Source organism: Serinus canaria, chromosome 1A (assembly GCF_022539315.1).
Source record: "Serinus canaria isolate serCan28SL12 chromosome 1A, serCan2020, whole genome shotgun sequence".
In the NCBI taxonomy this organism is placed as follows: Eukaryota; Metazoa; Chordata; class Aves; order Passeriformes; family Fringillidae; genus Serinus; species Serinus canaria.
This window is the reverse complement of record NC_066314.1, coordinates 65,715,418-65,734,545: the sequence shown is the minus strand read 5'-3', so window position 1 is coordinate 65,734,545 and position 19,128 is coordinate 65,715,418. Positions and strand designations below refer to the sequence as shown.

The 19,128-nt window shown below is 47.0% G+C and overlaps 2 protein-coding genes and 1 long non-coding RNA gene across 23 annotated transcripts in view; 2 read left to right on the top strand and 1 right to left on the bottom strand.

Moving 5' to 3' along the window:
- Window positions 1-8,078, top strand: part of LOC103820452 (sodium- and chloride-dependent GABA transporter 1-like) — a 61,465-nt gene extending 53,387 nt beyond the window's left edge. For 3 of the 13 annotated variants that reach the window (XR_007776555.1, XR_007776554.1, XR_007776560.1), the window contains 5 exons: window positions 2,672-2,774; window positions 2,847-2,991; window positions 3,324-3,527; window positions 7,432-7,585; window positions 7,979-8,060. Coding sequence is in view for 3 of the 13 variants with exons in the window: in XM_050969779.1 (XP_050825736.1) it covers window positions 2,672-2,774; window positions 2,866-2,883 (121 nt within the window). In the remaining 10 variants the exon portion in view is untranslated. Of the gene's footprint in view, window positions 1-2,640; window positions 2,775-2,846; window positions 2,992-3,323; window positions 3,528-7,431; window positions 7,586-7,978 lie in introns of those variants that run through there. The other 10 variants (XR_003945988.2, XR_003945979.2, XM_018919757.3 and 7 more) reach the window with 8 other exon arrangements.
- The window catches only part of IQSEC3 (IQ motif and Sec7 domain ArfGEF 3), a 51,131-nt gene continuing 35,536 nt past the window's right edge, over window positions 3,534-19,128 (bottom strand). For 2 of the 6 annotated variants that reach the window (XM_018919752.3, XM_050969774.1), the window contains 9 exons: window positions 15,255-15,377; window positions 14,500-14,666; window positions 12,266-12,405; window positions 11,320-11,445; window positions 10,146-10,245; window positions 7,927-8,088; window positions 7,105-7,197; window positions 6,612-6,655; window positions 3,534-4,408 (listed from right to left, as the gene is read on the bottom strand). In XM_018919752.3, the coding sequence (XP_018775297.1) occupies window positions 3,971-4,408; window positions 6,612-6,655; window positions 7,105-7,197; window positions 7,927-8,088; window positions 10,146-10,245; window positions 11,320-11,445; window positions 12,266-12,405; window positions 14,500-14,666; window positions 15,255-15,377 (1,393 nt within the window). In that variant the 3' untranslated portion in view covers window positions 3,534-3,970. Of the gene's footprint in view, window positions 6,529-6,611; window positions 6,656-6,675; window positions 7,198-7,926; window positions 8,089-10,145; window positions 10,246-11,319; window positions 11,446-12,265; window positions 12,406-14,499; window positions 14,667-15,254; window positions 15,378-19,128 lie in introns of those variants that run through there. The other 4 variants (XM_030238360.2, XM_030238361.2, XM_030238359.2 and 1 more) reach the window with 4 other exon arrangements.
- LOC108962765 (uncharacterized) overlaps window positions 9,144-19,128 on the top strand; it is a 37,866-nt gene continuing 27,881 nt past the window's right edge. For all 4 annotated transcript variants that reach the window (XR_003945989.2, XR_001991475.3, XR_001991476.3 and 1 more), the window contains exons 1-3: window positions 9,144-9,251; window positions 10,122-10,328; window positions 13,096-13,262. This is a non-coding gene — a long non-coding RNA (uncharacterized LOC108962765). The remainder of the gene's footprint in view (window positions 9,252-10,121; window positions 10,329-13,095; window positions 13,263-19,128) is intronic.

Below are 19,128 nucleotides of genomic sequence, written 5' to 3'. Positions count from 1 at the left end.
TCATCTACAGTAAGGAGAGAATATGTGAACAGTGGGATGCTTTGAAAGCCTTGTGAAAGCACTGAGTGTTGCTAACCCAGCAGCCAAGACTATGGCATTAAAAACTACTATGGCAGTGGAAAAGCACTGCATTAAACCCAAATTTCTTGCAAGGCTCAATTCTCCTGTCACATTTTCCCATCCCTTTGCTACTGGTGCAAACAGATTCATTTCACTGGGCTTGCACCAGCATGAGCAAACATCAGGATAGAGCCTGATGTAACTCAGCTCAGTCTCTCCTACTGTTCAGCAAAGCCACCTTCTCATTTGGCCACTGACTACCCAACACTCACTGCAGAACACTTTTCACAAGGTTTCTGTTTTCTCTCTCCCCCCACTCCTTTTTAATATAGAAGGACATGAATTTGGCAGCAAAAAGACACTGGTTCATTTGGGTTGAGCTAATCTCTGCAGCAGCTCCCTGCCTGACTCCTCCACCTGAAGATTGTGCTAGGTTCATGATCAGAATCCCTGCTGTCAAGAGCTGGTGATTTTTCTTTGGGCTGGTCCCTCCAGGTGGGCTGTGGTACACATTTTGTCCTTCATTAGGTTGTCACTGAGGTGCCCTTTCTAGCCTGCAGCCTGTCAGTCTGTGTGCAAGGGTGTCTGCTCACAACTGTAGGGCTACACTGAGTCTGTGTGTCTCGCTGGCATGTGGGGGGACTGCAGGAGCAGACAAAACAATAAATCAGATGAGGTGTAGATATGTTTTAAAGTGCTGTTCATCCTTCGAGACCAACCTTCAAAGAAAAAAGAAAACATCTGTGTTTTGAAGTGAAGTCCGAAGGGCTCGGCTCCACAGTGGAATTTTGACCGAGCTGTTCCATTACAACCTGGAACAGAGCAGTTTTGTGCCTCTCCAGCTGAACCCAACAGAAGATGTGGTAGCCAGCAGGCTAGAAGACAGCAAGAGTTATCTACATTTGCTTCTCTGCCCAAAGCTCAAGGCCAGCAGTAGCCTTTGCAAGGTCAGGGGAACAGAACCAGCTTGCCCTGAGAGAATACCTTGCCTCAGGTACCTCAGCACTTCAGTTCACTCACTTCTACCCTTCATCCAGCATGGAGAAGGGAGTCTCAAGCAGTTTCCTTATTTCCTCTTTAGATCCTTGTAGCTCTCCCAATCAATTATTAAAGCAGCAAACATCTTGTGTAGGAACTTCGTAGGCATTGTTATAAATATTTTATCATCTTAAAAAATTATTTCCTCAAGTATCTTAAGGTTTTTTTGCTGTTGTCACTTTGTGTTAAATGTCAAGTAAAATCTAATTTATTTATTTTAACACACACACACAGAACTTCATTGGCACACTGCACTCTGGAAAAAAACCTGAACTAGTACTGCCATTCCTCTCAGACAGTGAAATAACTACTGGGAAGGGGGGACAGTGCCAGTGCCTCCTGCACACCCATTCCACTGCAGCAGTGAGCAAAAACAACAGCAGCCACACACTGCATGACCAGAAAATGGCAGATGGCACACACGCTTTCTTGGGAAGCTATGGGCAGCTCAGATGAGGCTCTGGCTGCTGTGAGGCAGCAGGGTGTCATCCTGGAGGGAGTCAGCAGCAGATCAGGCCAGCTGTGCCTCACAGCTGGCTGGGGGATGAGGGGCTGAGGCCTGGCCAGAGGTGAGGACCTCTCCCAGCACCCAGTTCAGGATGCAGAGCATCCAAACTGCCCTGGGGGGCTGGCTAGGAGAAAGCTTCTCTGGTCTGGAGGAAAACTGGGCTTCTATTCAGTGTTTTCTTACAATCTTTTCTGTCATCTGCTTCTGCAGTCTCCCCTGAGGCTCTGCTTGTGGGCTCACAGTTGGTACATTTGCTATTGCAGATAGAAGTGGCAGCCTGGTGCCCAGCTGAGCAAACAAGTCAGAACTCTTGGCACAGCTGGGTCCATGGGTCATGCTCAGACTGAGGGGGACCTGGCAGTGAGCAGGCTCCTGCCCTGGAGGGCTGGCTAAGTGCAGGAGACCTGTCACTCCAGCTCCTGTTTCCCTAACTCCAGCTGGGCTTCTGCCCAGGTCAGATGTGTGAACTCTCTCCCTGAACATTCCAGCACAGCCAAGAAGCATCCAGGGAGCACTGAGGGAGCCAAGCTTGTCCCTGATGCACTGTGGCTTTTCTCACTGGCAATGGCCCCAGAGATCAGCACACTGGCACAATCCCTAAGGAAATTGCTGTGTGGCTTTTACCCCACAAGGTTAAAAAAGTTTTCTGCATCTGTCTTTGCTGTCCCCCTTGTCCTGACATTTTGCACATCCCCACCACTGGCAACAACTCCTGCCATTCCTTACCCTACCATTACATCATCAGCACCCAGTGCTCATGTCTCAGCCTTGCATGGGAAGGAAGAGCATTTCTGTCTTTCCTTCATAAAATAAAATTAAAATAAAGGCCCTAAAAGACATTCTGTCCTATTTTAGAATCCTAGAGTTGATCTTCTTAAACCTCGAAGGGAGATAGAATGAGTGACTGAGACCAAAGCCTTTAAGCTAATTAATACCTTCCCCTCCCTACTGCACAAAGAGATTTTTTTTTCTAAAAATACATCCACAGCCCATTTTTAATGCTGTCTTCCTTCACATCAATGTCCCCAATAAAGCAGAGGAGCTGAGCTGTCATCTCTATCTCAGGATCTGCCCCTCCTCTCACTTTGAAGCTGGGATAGAGAGGGAGAGAGAAGAGGCCTTGGAGTCTGGTATCTGGGCAGCTTTCCTACAGGAAGGGCTGATGGAGGTAAGAATATAGGGGTAAGAGATAACAGGCAAGAGATACAGATGGGACCTCACATGAGTGGTCTCCAAAAAGTCCCTTCCCTCTAACACAGGTGGAAGAGCCCAAGTGAATGGAATACCCACCCCAAAAGGTGAACATAACACTCAGCTTTGCTTTCAGAATACAAAAACGCAAGTGGGCAGGAAACACAAAACCAGCCAGAAGAAGGAAAGCAGAGGTGGGTCTGTTTTAGAAAAGACAATCTCCTGTGTGTGTGTGTGGGGGTGTGTGTGTTGAGGTGGGAGGGCACCTCTCGGTGCTGTCTCTTTGGAAAAGCACACATCCATTCATTCCAGGAAGATCCCTGGACTGAAGCCCTCCCTTCTGCTCCCTCAGAACTGCTTGGTGTTTCCTTAGTAAGCATGCTCATACATATGCTACCATACAGGTGTATTTACATGTGGTGAGGTCTGCTAGGTCTCAGCAGAGGTCTCTGGTACAATGCTCCAACTTAACAACAGAAAAAGTTTTGGTGTTCAGTGAGGCCATCTTTGTGTACTTGTACTGCAGCTCAGGACAGTCTCTCCTCCTCTCAAGCTCTCTTCCACTCGTACACTCCTTCCTTTGGAGCCGGTTGCTGCAAGGAGATAAAACTTGGAGAGCGATGAGGAGGAAACGTGGCAAGTGGTGCAAGTTCTCACTCCAGCTTAGCAGGTGGCAGTGATGGTGGCAGGGAGAACTCCACCCCCAGGAATGCCCCAAGGCATGGCACAGGTGAGTCCATTTCTCTCTGAGGCTGGCGAAATTTCAGGGTGGGTACGAACCTATGGGCAGGTAAATGCAAGGCAGGAAAGGAAGTTGAGGAGTAGGAAACGGAAGACACGGTGCCTAGAAAGCAGCAGGTCATCAAGCCTCTGAGGAACAGGGCAGCAAAGTGCTACATGGGGACAACACAAGCACAGAGGCCAGCTGGGCTGGCAGGGTGTGAGGATGTGTGAGCATGTAGGCTGGCAGTTTCTACAGATGGCTCCTCACAAATAGCATCATCTTGAGGGGAGACGGGGTAAGAGTTAGGTCAGTTGGCTTTTTTTTTTCTTTTGTTCTTGTTTTACTAAAAAATAAATCACAAACTAGATCTCTGTAGGCAGAAAGGGTCCCTGGGAGGTGCTGGGGAAGGGGAGCGAGGAAGTCTGTGCTGTTTGGTGCTGGTGCTATGGCTACACGAGGCTGCGTGAGCCACTGGAATACCTGCGCCTCTGAAGCAGCGAGCTGGGGGGGCAATACTGGTGGGGGTGGTTGTAGGGAGGGGGTGGAGGTGGCAGGGGAGGCTGATGGACCAGCTTCATGGGGGTTCCAGGGAGCCCACTGCCCACACCGCGCCAGGGGGTGGAGGTGCAGGAGTCGGAGGTGACGTAGCGAGTCAGAGTCTGGTTGAGGGCCGGCTCCATCCGAGCGAGGCACGGCTTGTCCAGGACAATGACTTTGACAATCTGCTGGCACTGTACAAGTGTCCCCGCCGAGGCGGGGTGTGAGGGCACCAGTGCTGTCTCCAGCTGCTCCCGTGGCATGTTAAGACGCATGCTGGGCTGCATTCCACTCTCGGGCCCCAGGGCGGAGTTGTGCTGGTACGTTTGAAGCCTGTTGTGAATTGACACCTAGTTTAGAAACAGCCAAAGAAGCATTAAATGTTACAAGACTTTTCCCATCCGCTGCTACTGGCTGCCCTGAACCCCCGCCACCGGACGACCTCACATGCATTCAACCCTCCCTCCCTCAGAAAACCAGAGGAGGTACAACCCTGGCTGCACAGTCCCCCTCAACAGCCCCATTGTCCCCATCCAGCCTAAGTGTCCCTGTCCTTTCCATCGGGTCAAAGGCAGCAGAGCCGCGTTCCCAAATGCAGTGAGCTTTGATTATCCAAACAGCACAGGGAACACCAATCGATTCCGAGAGTGGAAGTGTCCGTGAATTCTCATGGAAATGAACAGACCTCGAGGCCATGACTTTGCCCCCGCCAGCGAAAAGGAGAGGGGGACCAGACCACAAGGTTTCAGATAATCGAGGCTGTACATTTCAGCAATGACAGCAGCTGAATCTGAGATAGAGAGAGACAGAGAAACTCAAGCCTTTCCCAGCTCCTTGCCTTTCTAAGTAGGAAGGTACACCACATGACTGGCTAATCTGTTTACAAAGGAAAATGCAGAAACCTGACATAGTCTAGCAAAAGGCAGCTCCCTCTGCTCCATTTGATGGTTTGTCAGTGAAAGGAAATGATTAAAAAAAAAAAAGAAACAAATATGCCCATCTAGCTCATACAATGATAAAAGAAATTCATGATGAAATGGCAGCAGATTAGATAATCTCAGAGAAATGGAAATGCTCCTCTGCTGGCAGAGTAATACTTGGTCAGCTGAAAGCAGGTAGGGAAGCAGGAGGTCATCAGGGTTTCCACATGGAGATGCTGATAATGGAATCAAATAAGGGAGCTCGCTGAGACCAGACTGAAAAAGACAAGCTGGCCTGGACAGGAGGTCCCTAGCAGGAGAAGTGCAGCAGGGAAATAATGCTTCCCAAATGATGGATGAGGTTAGAGTTCCTCCTGGCAAGGACATGGGCTGATGGAGACCCCAAACCAAAGCGAAGTTGCTGGCTTAAAACAGAATGTCAGTCAAGTCCTAGGAAGGAAACAAGCCCTAGGTAGGCTGCACTTCCAGCCAGGCAGGGGTACAGGTAGGTCAGTGGCGTTGCCATGAGGGTCTGGCAGAGTCAGCAGCTGCACCAGCAACTGGGAAGGAGAAGCTGTGAAGAAGAGGTGCCCAAGCTCCCCCCATGCTGGAACAAGGATGAGCTGTCTGTCCCTATCCAGACATGGAGGTTGCTCAGACTCACCACACAGCAGGACATAATATTGTGTCAATATTTATTCAGGTGTTGGAACATTCCACAGGAAAAACTGGTTGCTGGGCCATGAAGTGCCAATGACATTAGGATACATGGAAGCTGTTCTACACAGGGAGACACTTCTCCCAACAGGAATAGGAAACTGGCTGGTAGAGGCACCTTTCCCAGGAAGGGGGTGTCTGCAGAGAAACAGGGGGCTCTCCAGGGAAAAGAAGCAGCACCTTCTCCCCACAGAGAAGCTGAATTCTTTAAGCGAATATATGTTGACAAGAGGGGAAAGACCTACCCTGCAAAAGGGAAGGTTCAGCACAACAGAGATATTTCAGACAGAGAGAGTAGGAAGTAGTTGATAAGATTTTCAGTGTGAAGATTGCATTTTCCTGTTTCCTCACTGGCAGTGAGAGTATGGGTATATGTGAAGAAACAGGCAACCCACTGGATGCTAGACATTCCTGCAAAGATAGATGTACACAGGACAGCCAAGCTCCCTGCCTAGGAAGGTGAAGCTCTAAGGAAAGTCTGGTGTTCAAAGGCCATGCTTAATCCCCTTCAGGGGGTCGGAGAGACAGAGCTGCAGAGATAGTGCAGGAAAGCTGGGCTGTGGGGAATTTGCATGTGATGCTGCATGGAGTTAGCATGTCAGGGAAGTCCTTAGTGGGGTTTTCAGTCTCCCCAGAAGCAGTGGGGTGGGTTAGTCTACAGCGTTTGGGAGCTTGGTCCATGAAGGATGTTACAGTTATAGAAACGGATTGAAAATGCTTTGAAGTTTAGTTTGGATTTGAAAGTTGTATTACCCGTCCTAGCAGTAACTTTTAATTGTATCTCTGGAAATTGGTAAAATTGTCAGTCTGGCTGGGGAGGCATTGATTAAAACCTGAGAAAAGAAACAACAGAGAATGTGAGAAGTGCTGAAGTGAGAGAGAATTACTTACCTCAGCTGCTCTGCACTCTACTTACCTCCACTGTGCTGTCCGAGACCTTCTCCCCCAAATCCTTCTTGCCTTTGAAATAAAACAAAATGTCTCACTCATGAGATCTGCCCCTCTAGTCAAGAGCTGGCCCTCATACTGTGGACTGGAGAGTTAAAGGGAGAGGTGCAAGGCCAATCCAGACCCTCTTGCAACCTGTTAGCTGCCTAGTGGGGTAAGTTTTATCAGTTCAGGGAAGAAAATTAGGCCAGGTTCTTCAGAAGTTACCCATGCTCTATCAGTAACAGTTCTTTACCAGGTATTACAGCTGCAGACTGGGTATTGAGACTTCAAGGGCATTTCTAGGGTATACATTTTAAAGAATGTATATGCTCTCATATTTCCACTACTTGGCTAAGGCAAAAGGACACAAAACTGAACACTTCTTTTTGCAGATATTCTCACAGGAACTAGTGAGAACACATTTGCAAAGGCAGTACTTCCAGACCAAAAAAACAGTTGGGTGCTGGGTGCCCTGTTACCTGTTGGAGAGCCTTGCTTAGACTGCAGTTCCATCTGGGCTCCGTTGGTCCTTAAGGAGAGAGTCTTTGTCCCTTGCTGTTTCTCCAGTTCCCCTGCAAAACAGACATGGAAATAAATGAAGGGAGGGATGGAGGGAAGGTCACCAGCATATTGAAGGAAAAAAAATGGGAAGCCAGCAAGGAGAATTAATGCAAGGAAATCACAAGTGAGTGTCAAGAAGGGAGAGAGGAACAGCCAAGAAAAAATAGAAATTGAAGAGGATTTGATATGTGAAGAAACTTAGGTATCTCTATAGGACCTCCTACATGTGACTTACATTTATACAGGATTGGCTAGTGCTGGACAGAGGGGACACTGCAGCTGAGCTACTCTGGCTCATCAGTCTGTACATGGAAAGGCCATCAAAGGCCACATGGACATCTTGTCTGTGTAAGGCCATGGAGTGACAGACTGCTGGCCCTCAGGACAACTCTGCTAAAGGTACGAGATCTATCCCAGCTATTTACAGGTCATGTTTGCCTAGTCAAAGGAGTATGGGACAGAAAAGAATCTTCTGGGTGTGACAGTCTAAGTTTCCCTATTCCAGGCTGTTGTATCACACTCCCTGTCTCATAAGCATTGTAAGTAGTTAAGTCCTTTCATTTCTCCTGCTGGCTGGTGGTCACAGAGTGCTTTTTCAACCTGTCAGTGAACCCAGGAACATCCTGTGCAGACTTGTGCTGCTCATCCTCTTTGCCCCTGCTCCTGAAGAACACTTCCTTTACCCTTTCTGCCATGCAATGTGATGGCATTGGAGTGTGAATTGTATGAGAGACCCTTACATTCAATTCGTATCTGTTCCAGTTCTGTCACTTCTGCTATTGACTCTTTCAGGTCTTCCACAAACTTCTGCATTTCCTCAGCACCCAGAGCACAGAAGTGTAGTACCTGTTTTTTCTCTGAGCCTGAAACTGGAGTTACCAGTGTAATGCCATGGGGGTAATCTGAAAAAAAGATGTGCCAACAAAATAAAGAGGTGTTAGACATTCATGATGGAGTTGTTGGTTGTTTTGGTACATCTGAAGGACAGAGAGTTTTCAGCATGAGTCCAATGGAATTGCACAACCCAGAGTTTGTCACAGTGCCAACTGTGGGAACCTGCAGCACTGCAGCCCTCCAAGAGAACAGAAGGACCAAGCTGCAGCAGCAAGGCAAGTGTCACCAGCACCCCAGTGCTGCCAAAACCAGAGAACTCTAGCTCTTAGTTGCTTTTAGTGCAGCACTGGCCTAGGAACCTGGGCACAGAGGTAAGACTGTAAAGCCTTTCTCAATCTGTGGAAGAGCAAACAGTGTTTATGAGGCCAACACTTTGTCTCCTGTGGGAGATGCAGCAGGAGAGTTTGTCTTCTGGGGTCAGAGCCATTGCATCCACAGTGGCAGGACTTGTGCCCAGTCTCTCCTTTCACCTGCAGAGAACAGGAGGGGTGTTGGCACAGTGCAGGTGGGGAGCTCATTGCACTCTGCAGAGAGAATGGTAAAGGGAAAGATGTGTATTTGTAGGTCTCTGCTTAGTGCTCCTCACAGGAGCAAAACACACAGGAATGTAAATGAGGGGCCATGCCCAGAGAGTGAAAATATACAGCAAAAGGCCTTATGTTTTAAAGATCAGGTTTGTGTGCAGGGGGGTAATGACTGGAGATTCAGCCAACAGAATCAGGAGAACACGAGAATGCAGACAACTTGCCATGCTTTTGACTAGACTTCCTCTAACATTTGCTCAATGGCTGGTGGTTTCAATCCCTTTCCTCCTTTCCTTTCACATTCCTCTAAATTTAATTTCTGTCTTCTGTCACTTCTCCTCTAGTGCTCCTACATCTGCCTGCCTTCCATGGGCAGCCTTCCCTTATCAGTCTTTCCCAAACAAGCCAAGGCCTAACCTGTTATTTTCAGCCAGCTCTCTGCTCCCCCTGTTTGCGTGCCAAGCTCTTTTCCCACCCTGTCTCTCTCATCTGTTCAGATCACAAGATCTTTGTGACATATGCTTTACTCTCTCTGCAAGGGATACACAACAGGGCACCTTTGCCAGAAGATTTGGACACTCCCAGGATAGTCATGCTACCCCTGAAAGCTGATTCCAGCTCTGATGGTGCCTCCTGAGGATGCTCAGGTATGAATGGCCCTTTAGTTCACAGGGATGTAGGAACCTCTGCCTGCTGCAGAGTAGGGTGTTGGGAGAGTGATTCATGCTGCCAGTAGAGTAGAGGAAGGATAGAAAAAACTTAGTAGAGCCACAGTGCTGCTATATTTTGCCTTCCTTGCAGCATGTTCTCCATGTGCTCACAATGGAGTGCATTGTGATCCCAGGGGATTGTGCCCCTGATCCCAGGAGCATCAGCCATGCTTGCCTGGGACTGCTCTGCCTGTGCCAGCAGGAAGCCTGCCTGTTTCTGGAACTCCTGCATGGCACAAGCAGCCCCAGTCATGACACATCATGGCTCTATTCCCAGACCATCAAGGTCAGGCTGACTAGGGCTGGCCTCCTGCCATGCTTTGGTGGGTACTGTTCCAAGGGCTCTGCCTCTGCCTTGGGAAGCTCTCAGCACAGCATGGCACTGTGCAGGGAGGTGGCAGCAGCACCTCTGCCTCTGCCAGCACCAGAGGCAGCAGTGGGGGCTGGGACTTTGGGTATGAGGGGAGAGGGGCTAAAGCTGGCAGCAGCAGTTCTGTGAATAAGATTCTGCACCAACAGTGGCTTCTGGGAGCTCAGTGAGATGTATATTTTTTTCCTCCAGTCTTCACCACTGGTGTCCCTGCCACCATAACAAGCCAGATCCTTCCATTATGCACTTCTGCAGATGCTCAGACCTAGGAGAGGTACCAGGAGCTTCTTCTCATCACAGTGTACCTAAAGAGTGATCTCCTTGGCACAAGCCTCAGTTTTCTCTCCTCCACTTTTAACTCTGACAGAATCTCTCTCCTAATGCAAACTCATACAGCCCCCTCCCTCCTTCTCCTTTTCCCTGCCAAACCCCTCCAGGAAACCCAGGAGCAGTGGACTTACACTCATTCTCAAAGAGATGGAACTGCATCCCTAGCAGGCCGACTGACTTGCAGAATGTGTATGTTGAGGAGCTTTTCTTCTTCGGGCAAAGCTTGAGGATCTGTAGGAGGGAGAGAAGCATCATTGGTGCTGGAGAACAGTGAGGCAGGAGTGATGCAAACTGCTCAAGGCAAAAAAGCTCTGGTAAGTGTACATGGGAGCAGTGTTTGCTGAGTGACTGGGTCTTTGCAGGAGAGCTGCCTGGAATGCTGCACTTATAACAGCACTTCTGGAATCCTGCAGGCATTGCTCTGGGCCCACTCCGCTCTCTCCCAGAGGTGCTTGATCACCACATTTTGACTTTGAAAGGGTAATTCTCTTCACCAAGGAACAGATCAAAAGGCAAAGGGAAGCCTGTCATAAATACCTTAGAGCTGGGAACAAGCATGTATGAGAATGCTGTGCTGCCCTTGTACCCCAGCACTTATGGACCTTGTACCTCCAGTTCTTATGGATCTGGTTTATCCCATGGAGTAGAGGGAGAGCGGGGAGCAGACCCTCTCCCCAGGTTCATAACTGTGCAAATGGCTGCAGAGTTTGGGTTTAGCCTTGCATCTGCTGCCACCTCAGTTTTACTTCACCATTAAATTCAGCAAACTTTCATTTTGTTTGGCCTCCTTCCAGTCTCAGGGTAACTCTGCTCTCCTGTACCTGCATAATTCCATGGCTGAGGCAGGACACTTTCAAAAATACTCTTCACATTTGGGGGTCTGAGAAGTACTATCTAGTCTGCTACAGCCTTTTCCATGTTAGAAGGCAGTGATTTTGAAGTGTCTGGCAGGAAAGATTTAAAGGGCATGAGAGGGCTCCGTGTACTGTAGTACAAATAGACAAAGAAATGAACCTCCCTTTCATGAAATGAACCTCCCTGCTGGTAAAGGCATGAGAGAGAGCAATAACATTGCTTGGATGGCTGTGGGATGTGACAGTTTGTTTTTTCAAGGGTTTACTGAAGTTCTAGATTTAGTAGGTTTTTAATGGTGAAGGGTCCAGAGCTGTGTCTTACAATGTTGATGAACTGGGAGCTGTCCTTAGAACAGAGGGGAAATGGATGTTGTGGGCTGGTTTCAGATTTCCTTACAGAAACCAGGGCAGGTTTTATTACTGCAGTGCCTAATTGCCAAGGCACACTCACCACCAGCAGGTCATTGAAGAGGAAGACTTCCCTTTGGTGAGCTGCCTGCTTCTGCACTTTGTTGACATCAGTCACCTCGAAGAGGCGGCTGCAGCACACCAGCCGGCGGTGGGGCACCGACAGGACCTGCAGGGAGCACACAAGGGCAGGCAGGGGCTCAAGGAGGGGCCACTGGGGGTCTCCCCCACCCTCAGACTGCACAACCCTGCCCAGTGACACAATTCCACCCACTCTGCCCAGACAAATCACCTCCTCACCACCATTCCTTGCCATCAATTTTCCTGCTGGTGCAGTAACAGAGAAAGCCTTTGGTGTGTAACAGAGAAAGCCTGGGTAAATCAGAGGGCAGACTAAATGCAACCTTCTTGCTCACACATCCTGTCTCTGGCTTCCAATCCTTGGGTCACTGCTCATCCTCTCTCACCCCACCATATATCTGCAGGTTTCCTGGGTTTTGAGAAATCATTCTGCTTTATTTTGGATAAACAGTTTGTATGCTCTTGCACTACAGACTGGTTACTGCCAAAGACAATGTCTGCACTTTGGGAATCTCTTAACCCCAGCAATCTTTAGGGAACTCATTAGAGACAGATAAAATTGTTTTCCATCACTTTGCCTTTTACTTCCTACACCCTTAAAAGGCCTGAAAGTTTGAAACACTGCAGACCTATCAGTTGAGCCAGCCAGGACCTGCAGTAAAATTCATGGGCAAACAATTACAGCACTAGATACTGTAAACTCTGGCCAAGGAGATCCCTCAAAATTAGGAAAGAATGAGATAGCAGGAAATAAAGAGTTTAGAGTAAAAGGAGTACATTTGTAGAGACAAGAAAGGCAAGTATTACATAAGAGAAGAAAGGAATGGAGGAAAAACACAGGAAAGAGGGCAGGGAGAGAGGTGGGGACAGAGGGGCTGAGTGGGTGCCAGAGGGTTCTGGGTGCTCACCGTTTTCATTCCAACTATGGACTTTTCCACTTTGGTGACATAAGTTACATGGTCCTCATTAGATTTTAGCTCTTTCTGCTGGATCCTCTCATAGATCCCCACCACCAGCTCCCGAGGGATGTCAGCACCGTCGTCCACCCCTGCCAAACACAGAAAGTATTGGGCAGGCCAGCCAGAGAGAAAAGAAAAGGGAAGAACCAGTGGTCCCTGGCAGGTCACTAGTGCCTCTGCACTGTGCAGTGCTGGGAAGTGAAGGGGAATAGCAATCCTTCACTTTAGGCTGTCTCCTTTGTTTCTCTAATGCACCAGAGGAGAGATTGACATCTCTAAGGCCAATGCAGTTGATTTCATTATTCCATTGCTCTGCATGATGGCTCCTTTCCATGTGTTCCCTAAGGTTTTATAGCCACAATTTCACATTCATTTATCTTGGGCCACTCAGCAGTAACCCCTGCATTGATTTTGCATCATCAGAAGTGCTAGATATGGAAAAGGCCTATGATGGGATTCAGCAGCTCTTCCTGCCAATGCAGGCATCATCTCTCCTTGTCTTCTTGGTGACCTCCACCATTTTCCTTCTGTGTTGTCTCCTAGGAATAATGCTTTCCTGCTATTGTGTTTGTGGTATCTCTGCCTTGACCCTGCCCCTCTCCTCTTTTACATCTCCTTAAATAATTCTCCAGATTTTGCTGTCTGACCATTCAAAGCCTGGCAGAAAAGGTTTTTTTCACCCTTCCCTGAGCCAAACACTGAAAACCAAGTTTCCAGTCCTTCCTCCAAACTGAATTCCTCCAGTAATTTTATATTGATTTTCTCTGCATTCCCTCCAGCTCCCTGATCTGAGATGTACTATCCTGAGTGATGCAGGTGAGGACCTGCTGAGAAATGGAAAGGCATTGAGATGTCCTGCTCCCTTACCTAGATCCTTGCAAGTGTATCCCAGATAACATTCCCAACACAGGCTGCTGAAGCTGCTGGCCTGCGCATTGGCCTGCAGGTGAGTCTGGATTGAAGTGTCTCTGCCTGTCTGTGATGGGGTGACATTCACTTGCTCTAAAGAGTTGTGGTGTGTTGCACACTGGAGATGAGTGACCCTCATGCTGATTTAATGCATTGTGGTGTGAACTGACAGTTTTTAAGGCAACTCTAAATGTAAGTTAACATTAAAAAAAAAAAAAAAATCCCTTTTTTTAGTGCTATCTATTGTAATACTAAAGGGGGTGATGGCAGGAAGCAGACCCATTCAGTATCTGTGGAATTCACTTGAAAGAGGGCCTCAGTGTCACATAATACCAGTCTGAACCAGGTGACAAACTGTGGAAGGTGTGGGAGGCTCAGATGACACTTTCTGAACAGCAATCAGGACAAAGAAACAAGTCAAAGGAACCCAGAAAAATGCAAAATCTTTAGAAAAGACAGGAATTTATGCTGGAAAAACTTTGAGGGATCTTTATATGAATTGCAGATGTGCAGTAAGAGAAACTTGGAAAATGGCTGACCTAGGATGACCTAGGAATGAATATGGCTGGGAAATTAGACAATAATTTGTCTAGACATGATGTCAAAAAGGCCAAACAATACTGAGCTGAGTTAGTAGATCTGAAAATAAGAACAAGGCAGTAGCTCTATATATGAGTATGTTGTGATCACATTTGAAAAAGTGCTTCTAACAATATATTACCAGGATGGAAAAGACTGACCTTGAAAATAGAAGAAAATTGATTTGGGGAACTGATGTATCAGAAATTGCAGAGAAATAATGTATGCATGAACTCTGTCACGCCTACAGTTACTATAAGTAATTGCAGGCAATTAAGAAGGGAAAGATTTAGCCTGAATAAAAGGAAAATGTGTTCATATATTCAAAGCAGCAAGTAGGGCTTGTTTAGCACAACCCAGCAGGGTCTAAGAAGGATGGAGCTGAACAATAGGAAAATGTAATACAATGGACAGTTTCCAAGCAATGAGGTATCTCAAAAGATTAATCCATCTCTCAAAGGAAAATGGTTGGTTTCTGAGAAGACTGGACAGCTTTCTGCAGAAAACAAAGTTAATTAGAATTTCCCTTCCCCAGCACCCTAGAAGGCATCTCAAAGGGCTTTCCATGTCTGGCTCACAGGCAAGCAGCAGAAGACCTGGGATAAGGCAGTTCCACTAGGTTTTTCCTGACTTCATCTAGGCAAAATTTAGAAAAGCAAGTGGTCAAAAAAGAAAAATCAAGGCAGAACCCTCACCTCTCAGATTGCGAATGAAGTCCTCCAGCATCATCTTCCTGTCAGGCTTGATGTTGGGGCTGTACATGTCTGTGTTGAGGAGGATGATTGCAAAGGCCAAGATGAAGATGGTGTCCGGGTTGTGGAACTGCTGGACCACATCTGGGTTACACATGCAGTACCTCTGGCTGCAGCAGGAGGGATGCACACACTTAGCATGGAACATGGGAGCCCTCTGCTCCAGCTTGGCTATGCCTTTACTACAAGCAGATTGAAGGCAAATTTCCCCACCAATGGCTGAAGCAGGCCACTGAAACTTCAGCCTTCTTGTCCTCAGGAACCAAAAAAGCAGGTGAGGCAGGAGTGGACAACTCAGAGTGTGTCAGTACACAAGAGTACTACAGGAGGTGTCTGCTCCAGCCTGCCTTGCTGAGCACTCCTCTGGGTGCACCAAGGGAGAACCGAGCAGCCCTGCAAGTCCCTCTGCTTCTCTTCCTGTGAGTGACCAATAAACAGGGAATCCCTTGCTGGAAGCCACACCAGGACTGGCCTCCCTCTGGCCCCTGGTACCCTTCATGCCACTGAAGCTCTGACAAGGCCACAGCTGTGACACAGCACAGAGGACTCCATCCTTCAGGAGCGCCTCCATGATCCCCCTCTCAGGAAGGGAACTCTGTGGACATTCTCTCCACGACTGCTGGATTTTTGCCTTGGGTGTGCTGTATTCCCTGCTTCCCCTGGTTGCAGCAGTGGGGCTGCAGGGCTCCTGCTCTTACCTGAAGGCCTCGATGAGCCGCTCCACCTTCTGCGCCTCCCCCTGCACGCGGATGTGCGCCTGGAATTTCCGCAGGGCTTCGTCCAGCTCCATGCCTGAGAAGTCCATCTCGTCCACCACACAGCTGTGAGAGGGGGACACAGCCTTCATCAGAACACCCTCCTGTGGATGACACCAGGCAGGCTCCTCCACTGGGGCACTGAGGCCCAGTCCCCAAGGAAAATCCCATGGGAGGGGCCCTGAGACATCACTGTGGCTTCCTGGACCCTGCTTGCCACGGGCAGTGATTTCACTCAAGTGATTCCTGCATTCTACAGCTGCTGAGCAATTCTTGTGTTTATATATGTATATATATGTGTGTGTGTGTGTGTGTGTGTATGTATACACCATCATATATACATATCACACCATAGACAGCATATACATTCACATGTGCATATACAGAGAAGGTATGTGTACATATATATGTATTGATACTTACCTGTATCTATATAGATATATAGACATCTATATTGACATAGGTATTTAGACACCTGTATCAATATCAATAAGACCAGAATCAGCTCAGAGAAAATAGAAAATGGAAGCTGTTGTACAGAAATAACATGCAACATTACCTGATCATCTGGTGTCACTTTGCATTTCAGCATGATTCACTGCCCCCTGGAAATTCATGGCCAATTTAGATACCCCAAGAAGGGGATGATACCTCTCTTGTTTCTCACTAAAGCATTCTCATCTTATAAAGGCCCTGCTGTTAGTCTCCAAAACCTACCACTGCAGTACTTGCTCTCTGTATTAGTCAAATAATCTACTTGTTCTTCTTCTTACTGCATAATATTTCAGTCACTTGTAATGACAACACCTTTCTCATGTGGCTTCAGCACATTCTGTAAGCATATTTCTACCTTTTGTGCTCAGGTCATTACTGCAGCATTAATCAAAAGAAACTCCTGTTCATAATGTCCCTCAGGCCCAACTTCCCATTTCAGCAGAGTATGTAGGCATTAAAGTCTGTGTCAGCCAATTTGCTCCCCTGTTTATTATTCCTCTGCTAATTTCTCTCCCTTCCACTCTCAACAAAAAATTTCTCATGTCCAAAGCTTTGCTGAAGTCTAGATTTATGTTCTGCATGTCCCCTGTCTAGAAAACTAGTTATTCTAACAAAGACAGACATTGAATTACTCTATTTTCCACTGACTTTGGTATGTACAATTTATCTTCCTGCTTGTCATTATTCTTACCCAAAAATAAATTTTCAAAACTGAAATTCTGTCTGACAGTTGAAGAAAATCACAGGTGCTAAACTCCCATTTTCTTTAAACCGTCATTAAATACAAAGTCACTAATTTGCTAATGGGACCATCTTGACGTTAGAAGTGCATTAAAAATTCAAGAACTTCACATTTTCTGCTTTTTTTTACCTTGGAGGCTACTTCTATTAGCCCCTTAACCCCTTTATTTAATTCTTTGTATTGTGTTTGGGGTAAAGGATATGTCATGTGGTAAAGGATAAACTGATCCCACATTTAAAGTTATTAAGGAGGAAATTTTCCCCAAGACAGGGTGTCTGGGACTTTATGAGGAGTGGTATAGGGAAAAAAAAAGAGGGGGAGGAGATTAGCTCTCTTCTGGATCCTTCTGTTTCCTAGGATTATCTGGAAATTTTGCCAAAGAAACCTCTACTAATAAAGGGATATGCTGTTACCAGTTTCTTCCTTTCTGAGATAAACTGGGGGTGTGTCTGTTGGTTGTTTCTAAGTGCTGCAGTTTGCTGTGGGTTGTAGGAAAGTGGTTTGTGAACTAAGCTGTTGAGTGCCACATGATGCCTTGCTAGAATAAAAATCTGTTGCCCAATTCTTGAAATGGGTGAGGGACAGAGATTTGAACTCAGAAAAGTCTCTGCATTCCTCCATTGCCTTATTGATTCAAGAGTTATCATCATTTAGCTGGGGTGACACCTGCAGAATCACTTACTAAGAGCTCTGACAGAACATAAAGTGCTTTGTATCTTCTGAGGTTGGACTTATTACAACCTCAGCTAGGAATTGTGGGCTTTTTCTCTGCACAAAGTCCATATAATCGAAATTCAGAAACAAATAGGGAGCATGGGAAGAGAATCAAAGGGACTGCTCTCATAGGAAATCTTTTATGAAATATTTTTCTATCTCTCCAAGAGGTGGACTGCAGAAACACTTGGCAATAAGAAAAACTTCCTGCACTGCATCTTTCCTTATTTATTTTTATTTTTCTCATACTTACACTCAGTCCCTTGGGTTAACATCAAGGCATTCTGCTTCCTGGAATTTATCGTTGATAGTAAAAACAGTTTTCCTCTTGTTAGTTGTTATTGTGTTCACAGCAGCAACCACCTCTGCACTTGGGCTTTTGTTATTATTTTTTAATCCTTTCCAGTGTGCAAGTGTTTCTCAGCACTGACCCTGGTGATTTTGCTGCTGTTGTCTGCTTCCAGACATGTGAACACTGAGTGCTTGCATGCCCCAGGGACACCCACTATGGTCACCCTATAGCCCCAATCCACCAGCATTAAATCATCTGTCTTTTGCTTACTCCTTCCCTCTTTGATCAGTCTTTCCCCCTCCATGCAGTCTGCCCTAAAACATCCTCTCCTTTGTGTACAAATCTCAAGTAATAAAGTCAATGCCTTTAATAGAGAAAGCAAGGGGCCTTCATTAGGACAAGTAGCACAAGGCAGAGGTTCACAGCTCTTTTCAAACTCAAACAGGCATTGCTACTTGAGTTATGCTCAGATTCTCCTTGGAGAGAATCTGTCTGTTACTCTCACAGACTGACTGATGCAGGTTTACTTTGTAAATTCTGACTCCTGGGAGTCTCTTCCATTTGGCTCTCAGCCCAAAGAACAGTGTCCCCTGTCCTGCTTACTGAGAAAAGTTGACCAGGCAGAAAGGACAGGTTAGGAAAAATGTTTGATTCAAGCAAAGTCAGCCTGTGCTTGGATTTGATTTATCTGGCAAATCCTGTGCCAAAGGTCTGAAGAACAGCTCCTAGAGGAGCCATCAGGTACCAAGCTGCTATTTCTGCTGTTAGATAGGCAGAAAAAAAGGTGGGTCAGACTTGTCTGGTACTTTTGTGTGCAAATTTGACACAGCAAAGTCCATTCAAAGAGCCAAACAGCCTTGTGCTATGGGTCTGCCATTTTCTCCTGCTCTTCCTTGTGCTATGGGTCTGCCATGTTCCTCCTCCCCTTCTAGAAGTTTTGCAGCCTTCCCTGACTTCAGATTCCTGCACAGACTCGCATGAACTTTCCAAATGCACTCTGTAACTGTGTCAGACATCCCCTGAAGTGCAGCACATCTTTTCTTCATGAAACCAGAGCAAGGACATCTTTTCCATCTAGACGATGGAAGCAGACAAAGGATATGAGAGTGGGTGGCTCTCTGCATCCAAGGAATAAACCAAAAACTTATGTGCACATGCCAAAACCAGTGCTGAGTTCATTTTCCCACAAACAGCTGGACACCTGTGAGATGCCTATTCCAGGACAGCCAGGAGGTTTGAGAGATGATGATACAGGGACACAGTAACCACCTTATAAAATCTCATGTTTGAACTCCTTCCTGCCCAGGAACTTGCAACAAGCCACACAAATTGAACTCACAGTGCATCCAGAGATTCATTTAGCCCACTATCTGCAAGGCTATGACTTTGGATATTTGGATCATGCTGTTGAAGTGAGCAGGAAAAGCACTGACTCCCTGCCTCATGAACACGGGGATGGGGGTGGAGGACTCTTGGGCCACCTGTGTACATGAGGAGTTTGATCTGCCCTGAGGCACCTCACAACAACAAGCAGAGAATTCTAAACCAGATTCCAGAACCAAAGAGTGGGCTCC